Below are 10,114 nucleotides of genomic sequence, written 5' to 3'. Positions count from 1 at the left end.
CAAAAAAAGCTAACATGAATAATAGCTGTGGCTAAGTTTTGCGAAAGACTGAATACATACACATAGTCCAATAAACAAACATCAGTAATGAAAATTCTAGATAATCATAAAAACATTGCTCTTATTCCGAATACTTGTAGGATATTATTATTGCAATATAAATAAGTAGAGAAGGCATACAGTACGCAAAAAAGGAGATTACCCTTCTCTTTGCATGAGGGGTGCTTGGGATTTTTACCTCTGCAAGCTGTACCCATGGTTGTACCCAACAATATAGAATCTACCGAAATATAAAAATGCTAGATGTATGGTAGAAAATAGTGATTCTCCTCACATATTTCCTTGTGCGATGAGAAATTCCTAACATCCTGGAAAACATTGATTTTTGAATGGTGTGCTCCTTGAGAACGAGTGAAATCCACCTCGAATTGACTAATTTTTGGGCCGCATTGATGTGCAATTGTTGTAGACACTATCCAGTCTTCTACGAAGGAAATAATGAAATAGTCTTAGTAATTCTGTTAATGCCCGTAAATACAAATAAGCATAATATCCAGCAGCACTTCAATGATGACATGCCTGGACACTTAATTCTTGAATTTGCATCACTAAGTATATACACAATTGAAGTTTTAACACTTAATATTATGCTTAATGAAGCATATATCACAATCAATACAACGATGGACTCGTCGCACATACTCTTACGCACAAGACCCCAACTCATATATACTTTATCACATTAAATTTCACACGAGGTTGAAGCAATTTGATGACGTAAGTCTTCATCCATCGAACCATGCGCATCATTAAATTTTGTCCAACATAGTATAGAACCCTCTATAATGTTTTCATAGGATTTAATATACAAAACGAAATACAACAAATGACATGTGTTTCAGTATCAACAGAACAACCTCTAAAACTTTCATGTTTTAGCTTCATTTCAATTCAATCTCTAACAGGGCCTAATCTGCCATATGAAAACTACTGCACCCAAGAAAATAACTTTGTAGAAAACAAACTAAGTTGGTGGTTGCTCTCAAACCGTGCATCCAAATGACACAAAAAGTACTTTAGAGAAACCTTGGAACTTGTTCTACAACTTATATATAGAGGCCAACTCGAAATTTTAGGCATAACTAACTCATTTTTTAGCTAGAAGCTTGCTGCCCAAACTGACAGCTAGTGCAGTTTTAACTGAACCAATTTCAGTGATGTGCAGCAAGGGATATCCAATGGTACAGAAGCAGTTGCAATCCTCATGTGTAAGCAACTACAGGAATATTCTTTACAGAACCAACCTCTCTCCCAAGTTCAATTGCTTGGACACATATAGACATGTTCATTTTCTAAAAGCACTACCAAAAGAATCCCCTCTAACTGAATCTATCTAGCACGTTCAGACCAGCCTGTCCAGCAGAACTAAAAGCTACAGGACTGCACTTCTACTTAACAGCAACGAAGGTTACCATGTCCCTAGTTAATTAACAACTAAACTTGGCATCCATGAAGAACCTAGCTTAGCCAACAATTGAATTAGGCCCATACCCATAGATTGGTACAGGAGAACAACAATTACAAGAACGGATTAAGTACTTCCTAGCAGAGCAGACATTCAGATTAAGTTCTCCTATGACACCAAAAACGGATACATCTTCGCTTCAATATTTCTTGCTAAATATCACAGCAACCACTGCCAAGAAATCATCCTCACGTCTCCCCAGATTTTACACTTGCAAAAAAAATGCTATCAGACTAAATAAAAGAATCAATTAGCACAAGCCTGTACACCTAAAGTTTGAACAATTTTGAATAATCACTACAAGATCCTCTCTTCTCTCTATATTTCATACCGGACCGCAAGAAATGCAAGTAAAAATCAGGAAATACCTCATATAGGCGTTACAGGAAGTTGGATTGTTCAATGTCAACGAAAAATATCTCAGCAGTACCATTAAAGTTTTGCATGCTACATTTCCGATTCGACAATTCAATATCAACGAAAAATATCTCAGCAGAATAAGTTTCTAGGTTGCTTAAGGAGAATAGTTCCTAGGCAGACAATATCGGGGACTCAGATATTCGGAATCAAAATTCAAGCTGCTGCAACCAAAATTTTGGAATGTGTCAACATGATATTGTCTAGCGAAAATGCTGAATAAAACAGTAGTTTCCCTAAGTTACAGAGAAGAACTAAACAAATGAACGTAATTTAATTGTCAAGGCCCTATCAAAAACCAGCAAAGAGAAGACCCATTATCACAATGTCCTGTTTGGGATTCAATTATGAACAAATGAAAAGAATCTACTTCAATACATCTTGGGAACTTCCTTATAGGGGATCATCCTCAGAACGAATCATAATGTGCTGCAAAACAAGAAAAATGGTTGTGTATTTTCGCCTATAAAACTCGTGTCAATTTATGTAGCTTGATCTCACACAAAATGATAGACAAAAATCCATGCACTAAATGCTGGTGGTTATTGAGTTATCACAAAATGATATGCTTCTTTGACAACACCTACTGCCACATTTGAACACTTCTTGACAATAGTAATAAAGAAAGAAATCAACATAAGATATCTGTGGAAAATGACCAGAATGGAAAATTTAAATATAGATGAATCAAAGCTGCTACCTGAAAGTGTGTCATGCAAGTAGATATTGTTCCAACAGCTACTGTCTGGTTTGAACAATTCTTGACAATAGTCTGATGAAAACATATTTCAATATTATAAGTGAACACTTCTTGAAAATTATCTCATGTAGCTCTGTTTCTGTTTCCTGCGAGCATCAAGGCATATCGCTGTTTTGCATCAATGTCTGAACTTTGCCATGTTAATAAAATGAAGAACTTTGCCCGAAAAATATAAGCTAATCCAAAATAGTGTCCTGTAGGTAGATAATACAGTTGAGAATTAACCATCGTAAAGTAGCAATGACAGAAGAGGTGGACTTCAATTTCTTTTCTTTTTTGCGGCGGGGGGGGGGGGGGGGGGGGGGGCTTCAATTTCAATGACTTGGTCACACAGCGAGCAGGTAGCTTTAAGTCTGTCAGCAGTTGGCCGTCAGTTTTGGGAAAGAAGCCATATGAAAAAACTGTATTTCCCCTCAGTTTTGATGCGTCATATTGAGTTCAGGTCTGGCCGCTCGTTGGATCCAATGAAGCGGTAGAGTATGTTTTCGTCGCATTCCAATTAAAGTGATTTCATCTCATTTCTTTGTGGAGCAAAATTCGATAGATGTACATTCATTTGAAATTGACTTCAAACTCCATGTGGTCTTTGATGTAAGAAGGTCACAAAGAAACACACTTTCATCTTAAAATTTGATATGGTGAACAACCAATTCATTTATTACACCCAACACTTGCAAAATGCAATGACAACAGAATTATATACTCCCAATGAGAGCAGAAATTGTTTGAGATTGCAGTACAATACTCCCTTTGTTGGAAACAAAAATGTATAATAAGTGACCAAATGAAAGCACCATTTGTGAAAAGAAAACATATACAGTAGCACGTCGCAAAAATAGATTCTTTATTATTCATTTGTTTGTTTGTTATTTTTGTACAGTAAAATATTTTTGCTTCGGGGTAATTACAAAATCATAACAATGCACTGCCGATTTTGAGTACAGTCGGATTGTATCAATGGTATGTCCTACAGTCCACATATTATGAATATAAGTTCGTACTTAGTATTAAAATTTGAACTGGATCACTAAAAAAAGGTTAATTATCAGAATGGATTGTAATACTAAGACGGTGTATGTGCATGTCAGCTACAAAAGGAAGCAACTACTGCATATCATATAGTCTAATTTATAATAGTATAAACAGAAACTGGGATGGGGATGAGGATGGGACCCCTCACCTGCGCTTGCCTTCTGCACAACGTTGTTAATCGCTAGCATCCGTAGCTCCTCCTCGCCCCTTCAAGTGGCAGAGTCCCGGAGAGCGCACCGCCGGGTGCCGGTGCCTGGCGGAAGTAGGCGAGGGACGCAGCGCAGCACACAGTGGCAGCAAGCACATGAAACACACACACACACACACACACACACACACACACACTACATCAGCAAGCAAGCATACATAACTATAGTACTGAAACTAAAATTTCCATAGTTCAGCAGGAGCTTAGAGAGGATGGATGGATTGCGTTGCCTATCAGAATGAAGACGTTTCCTCTCAGAGCATGTCAGAATGTACAAAGTTAATACATAAATATGTCATAACATAACACTTTGTTTTCTACTCCGTCAGTTGACAAATATAAGATGTTTTGGATATTTCAGTGAACAAACACACTAAAACTTGTCTATATGCATCTGATTCACAAAATAGCATGACGGTTGTAAATTGCTGGTCAACATACAGTTTCCTATAGCCCAATTCTGAACGCAAGCCATATAGGAGTACAGTTCAGACACATTTACAGTTTAGAGGCAAATTAAACGGTAGAGGCATGCACCTCCATCGTCGACGGCGTCCACATCGACCCCTAGCTCCTCGACCAGGTACCTGCACACCCGTGGCCTTCCCTTCCCGGCAGCGAAGTGCAGCGCCACGAGACCTTGGTCCTTGGCCGCCTCCACCACCTCCCTGGGACGGCCCCTGCCCTGATCCAGATCTCTCACCAGCCCTGCGACGCGACGAACGGGAGAGTCAGTGCCTCCCAGATCCAAACAAAACCCGCCCGGAATCACCCACATACTCTTGAAGAGGCGGAGGTCGCCGTGGCTCGCCGCGTGGAGGAGCGGAAGCGATCCGTCGGCGGGCGGAGCGGGTGGGCTAGGGTTTGGAGGGGCGGCGCGACGCTTGGCTGAGGTGGCGGCGGGGTGACGCCGCGCCATGGCGACCAGCGGTGGCGAGGTGGCGGCGGGGGTGGCGCCGTGGGATCCGCGGAGGCGGCGTCCGTGGGATCCGCAGCGGCGGCGGTGGGCGTGCACTGGTAGAAAAAAGCCCTTTAGTCCCGGTTCGCAACAGCCTTTAGTCCCGGCTGTGCAACCGGGACTAAATATGCGCGACTAAAGACCCCCCCTTTAGTCGCGCCTCTTACGGACCGCGACTAAAGGCTTTAGTCCCGGTTCTTGTGGCTGACCGGGACTAAAGGCCCGTCCACGTGGACGCCCGTGGTCCGTCGGGGCGGAGGACCTTTAGTCCCGGTTCTCGTGGCCACCCGGCACTAAAGGGCTCCTCCGCAGGTTTAGGGTTTTAGCCCCCCTAAACCTGGTTTCTTTTTAGTTCGGAGTGTTTTATTTCTTTTATATTATATTTTGTGTTTTATTTTAATTTTGATAAAGTTTGAGTACACATATTCTACGCTACTATATACATGCATATGAAATTTCAAACAAGAAGAATTCAAGAGGAATATATAATATATATTCAATCTCGCGTGACCATATACAACTTCGAACAAGTTTGCATACACAATTAGGATGGATGACCATATACAACTTCGTACAAGTTTCAATCTCGGGTATGCATATAAATTTCTTCGTCCTCGGTATAGTGTTCTCCTTTAGGATTGATGACTTCCCTCATGAAAAATCCTGCTAATTCTTCTTGAATTGGTCGGAAGCGAGCTTCTGGACTAAGCCTCCTCCGCAAGTTATCCGTCGCGTTCCGCACGCTATCCGATGCCTTCCGCTCAGAGGTGTGTCTCCGGATATTCTCACAAACATAGTATCCACATAGATTGGTCCCCGGTGGCTGCTTATCCACATTAACTAACCTTCTGAAATCTAGCTCATGTTTGAATTCACCGACAATTTCTTCTGAGAACCGTCTCCAAACCCTACAGGGCAAAGAAAATTAAATGAACAAGGGAGTTATTAGTTACTTGATATTAGGAAATGAACGAAAGAGACCGATCGATACAGAGCTCAAATGATTGAAAATAATTACTTTTGCAGCATTTTTCTCATGTCGGCCCAACGCTTTGGATCCGAATCCATAGAGTCCATGATTAGAACTCTGGAGGTGTGAAGTTCAATATTTAGCAGAATCCAGTGGAACCTGCGGACACGTTACATGCACAGTCATGCATAACTCATCGATTAGACATACCATGCATGGAGTAAACAAAAGAGAATGGGCACAAGAGAGAAACACTCACCCAAAATGGTAAGGAAATAGAATATGACTTTTGAGTTGATGCTTTCTAAGAAACTTGTACAAGTCTTTCTCCACGTCTTCGGGGTGATGTTGTAACACATGTCCATTAACGATATGTGGGTCAATGAACCCAACATCATGGATGTTTCTTATTTTGCATTCCCAAATCTTCAATCTGCATAATAGCGTACGCAACAATATAGTTAGGACAATATATATATATATATATATATATATATATATATATATATATATATATATAGTGCAGGCAATGAAGAACGAGATGAGGTAGAAATAAATCACTTACAGAACGTAGCAACTCAGCATAGATTTGTCGAGGTCGCGCAGATTGAACAGCTGGAACAATTCACTCATATGAACTTCTACATAGTACCGTTTGGTGTGATGCTCATCTGTAACATCCGCATAAATATATTCTTTGTCGGCCCATGTTATGAATTGCTTGTACCAACGTAGCAGATTTCGCATTTGTGGTGGTAGACTCTTTTCCCGCGCAGGCTCGACGAGAGGCCCATTCCGCACATATTGTAATGCTATCTCACATACTGGCGCATCCTCAAGGCCTAAGAAGGCACGAAGAGTCAAACCCATCTCGGACGCTTGTTTCATGGCACTCGCTACAGTCAATCCAAGTGCTGCCGCAGCTGCTATGATCTCGGGGTCCTCTTCCGGACCGGCTTTCACTATGAGCGGGGGGATCGATTGTTTCTTCTGCATCCCGAGCTGGTCAATTTGTTTCCCGCTTTTTTTACTTTCTTCTTTCTCCTCCTTCAATATTTTTGCTTGCCTACGAAGTTCATGTCCATAGTCGTCAGGCATATTCAGCTCGGCTTGGGACGGTGTGGTCAAAAAATCCTTAGCCCACTTCTTTTGCTTCTCAGTGAATACTTGCTTGGGCTCAGGCTCTTTTTTCGCCTTCATATCCGCCTTCCATTTCTCATAATCAGCAGACGCGGCCAATTTGGTTTCAGCTTCACTAAGTTCCCCAGGCCTTGGGAGGAGAGGCTTCAGTGATGGCTCCGGTACCCTTGTGGTCTTAGGTACATAAGGGTCCGGGTTAATAGTCCAGGAGCGGGTTTCCTTGCTGTCCGCCTGCTTCTGCTTCTTCGCCGGAGGTGGATTGGGGGGCGTCGTACCCGCCGGAGGAGGATTGGGGGGCGTCGTACCCGCCGGAGGTTGTGGATCGGGGGACGGCGTCGAATGGCGTGAAGGAGGTGTAGGTGAACCACCACGACCACCACCACCGCCACCACCGCCACCACCACCACCACCATCGGAGGGGGGTGGACTTGCTAGCCTTGGCGCCTCGCCTGGAAACACTATGTACTTCTTTTTCCATAGAATGAACTGGCGCTTGACATCTCCAAGTCTTCTCTCCCCTTCGGGTGTAGGTTTGTCAATCTCCAGGTCCTCAAACCCTTCGACTATGTCTTCCACCGTGACACGAGCATAGCCATATGCAATGGGGTTGTTGTGGTGGAGTGCTCCAGGTGTACAGGGTAAAGCACTGCCGCTAGCTACCTTCGTGGAAACGTTCCCCACGGGATAATGCAGATCACATTCTTTCATCTCCTTTACATCATCCACGGGGTAGTGAGTCTCCGGTGCACGAATCTCGATCATCGGTGCACTAGCAGCAGGCGGGGCATCCGTGGAAGCCACGCTGCTTCTTCGCTGCTGGCTTCCGCGATCCGCTTCATGATCTTCATGCGGCCCTACAGCCGATTTTTCTTTCACTAGTTCATGCACAGTCTGCTTCAACTCATGGAGTTCCGATGCAAACTTCGTCATAAGATCTGCATCCCGGTCCGTCTTTCTCTTACGGCTTCTGTAACAGTACGGGTCATTGTCCTGGGAAAACCCTACTTTCCACGGAACTTTGCCTTTGCCTCGTACACGTCCTCCGTGTTCATCATTCCCGAGGGCTGTTGTCAGTGCGTCTTTCTCTCTGTTGAACTTGATCAAGCCCTCTTGAGCTTGGGTCATTGCGTCAATAAGGGCTTGGGTGGGAGCAAACTGTCTCTGCCGGTGAACACACACCCCTGTCTCCGGGTCTAGCGATCCCCCATGCCCGTACCACCAGCTTTTGGCCCTTGGGTCCCATCCCTCTGTACCTAGAGGGATTCCTCGCACCCTCAGGTCCTCCTCCATCTTCTGCCACCTAGGCTCCGAAAGGCGGTATCCTCCTGGCCCCATAATATGATGGAACTTTTTCTTACTCGCATTATCCTTATTTTTTTTCAATATTTCCTTGAAATGCTCCGATTGCTTTTGCCTCACAAATTCTGGCCAATCATCTTTCAGTTTCTCATGTTGTCCATTGAAATCCGGAGTCTTGCCCATGTTGACATAGTCACGGGTTAAATTTTTCTTGAAGTTCCCGAATGCTTCGCCCATCTTCTGAAGAGCGAACTCTTTAACTAGCCTCCTCCTCTGACGTCCACCCGGAACCTCGTTACCGAATTCATCGACTTTGTTGTATTCTGGAGGTAGAATGAAATGTTCCATTAGCTTTCTCCAGCAATCCTTTTTCGTTCTCTTGTCGACAAAACTGAAACCAAGACGTGCCTTCTTTGGCTCCTTCCATTCCTGGACGGTGATCGGGACGTTGTCTCTAACAACGACTCCGCATTGGTTGATAAACTTTGAGGTGTGCTGTAGGGGCTTGCCGGTTTCACTGACAAACTCAATGGCATATGTTTCTCCTGTTTTCATCGCCTTGGATTTGCCACGCTTTGTCGTACTCGATCCGGAGGGCTAAAAAAAGAAAGAGAGTCGCGCGCGTTAATACATATGTATTCACATTTCAGTAAGTTTGTATCGCGAGAGGCTCAATGTATATATATACCTCGCCGGAGGTGGTTGCTACTTGCAATTCGAGATCGTCGGTTGTTGACGGTTGACCTCCGTCGACAATGTCCGTTCCTTCACCTTCTTGATCATCGACAATCTCTGTTCCACCGTCAAGGTTCAGATAAGAAGATACTACATCCTCTTGTTGCTCATATTCTGAGCCCGGCACATAAGGAATCTCGTTGTTGATGATGTCCATTAAATAACGTTCAGCCTCGGATCCCTAAGCGGCTCGGTTCTATCGTCCGCCATATGTCACTCCTGCATGTAGTAAAAATTCTTTAAGTATAAAGGAATTAAAAAATAAGATTAAGGGGACATAGAGGAGGAGGAATTAAAAAAAATAAGATTCTTTAAGTAAAAATTCTTTTTTTCTTCTTCTTCCTTTCTTCTTCCTCTTTCTTCTTCTTCCTTTCTTCTTCTTCCTTTTTCCTTTCTTCTTCTTTCTTTCTTCTTCTTCTTCCTTTCTTCTTCTTCCTTTCTTCTTTCTTTCTTCTTCTTCCTTTTTCTTTTTTCTTTCTTTCTTCTTCTTCCTTTCTTCTTCCTTTCTTCTTCTTTTTTTCTTCTTCCTTTTTCTTTCTTCTTTCTTTTGGTTTTCATTTTTTTTCTTCTTCTTTCTTTCTTCTTCTTCCTTTCTTCTTCTTCCTTTCTTCTTTCTTTCTTCTTCTTCCTTTTTCTTTTTTCTTTCTTTCTTCTTCTTCCTTTCTTCTTCTTTTTTTCTTCTTCCTTTTTCTTTCTTCTTTCATTTGGTTTTCATTTTTTTCTTCTTCCTTTTTCTTTCTTGTTTTTTCTTCTTCCTTTTTCTTTCTTCTTTCTTTTTTTCTTCTTCCTTTTTCTTCTTTCTTTTTTTCTTCTTCCTTTGTTTTTCTTCTTCCTTTTTCTTTCTTGTTTTTTCTTCTTCCTTTTTCTTTCTTCTTTCTTTCTTCTTTCTTTTTTTCTTCTTCCTTTTTTTCTTCTTCCTTTTTCTTCTTTCTTTCTTCTTTCTTTTTTTCTTCTTCCTTTTTTTCTTCTTTCTTTTTTCTTCTTCCCTTGTTTTTCTTCTTCCTTTTTTTTTCTTCCTCCTTTGTTTTTCTTCTTTCTTTTTTTCTTCTTCCTTTTTCTTCTTTCTTTTT

General features: G+C 42.2%; 1 protein-coding gene across 1 annotated transcript; it reads right to left on the bottom strand.

Moving 5' to 3' along the window:
- Positions 1-2,649: 2,649 nt before the first annotated feature.
- On the bottom strand, positions 2,650-4,886 carry LOC141022429 (uncharacterized). The gene is made up of 4 exons (XM_073498677.1): positions 4,723-4,886; positions 4,480-4,650; positions 3,883-3,987; positions 2,650-2,896 (listed from the first exon to the last, which is right to left on the bottom strand). Exons 1-3 carry the CDS (start codon positions 4,859-4,861, stop codon positions 3,944-3,946), a joined length of 354 nt encoding a protein of 117 aa, XP_073354778.1. The 5' UTR covers positions 4,862-4,886; the 3' UTR covers positions 2,650-2,896; positions 3,883-3,943.
- Positions 4,887-10,114: the final 5,228 nt, after the last annotated feature.

The sequence above is a fragment of the Aegilops tauschii genome, chromosome 5, assembly GCF_002575655.3.
Source record: "Aegilops tauschii subsp. strangulata cultivar AL8/78 chromosome 5, Aet v6.0, whole genome shotgun sequence".
NCBI classification, from domain to species: Eukaryota; Viridiplantae; Streptophyta; class Magnoliopsida; order Poales; family Poaceae; genus Aegilops; species Aegilops tauschii.
The sequence above is the reverse complement of the archived record's forward strand: the minus strand, read 5'-3'. Positions and strand labels throughout refer to the sequence as shown.

Bases quoted from the DNA above. Each gene is read 5' to 3' on its own strand.
- LOC141022429 (XM_073498677.1), bottom strand. From the start codon at position 4,861: ATGGCGCGGCGTCACCCCGCCGCCACCTCAGCCAAGCGTCGCGCCGCC. The intron at 4,651-4,722 runs GTATGTGGGTGA...GTCGCGTCGCAG, and splicing joins CGACCTCCGCCTCTTCAAGA to GGCTGGTGAGAGATCTGGAT. The intron at 3,988-4,479 runs GTGCATGCCTCT...TACTTCCGCCAG, and splicing joins GGACGCCGTCGACGATGGAG to GCACCGGCACCCGGCGGTGC.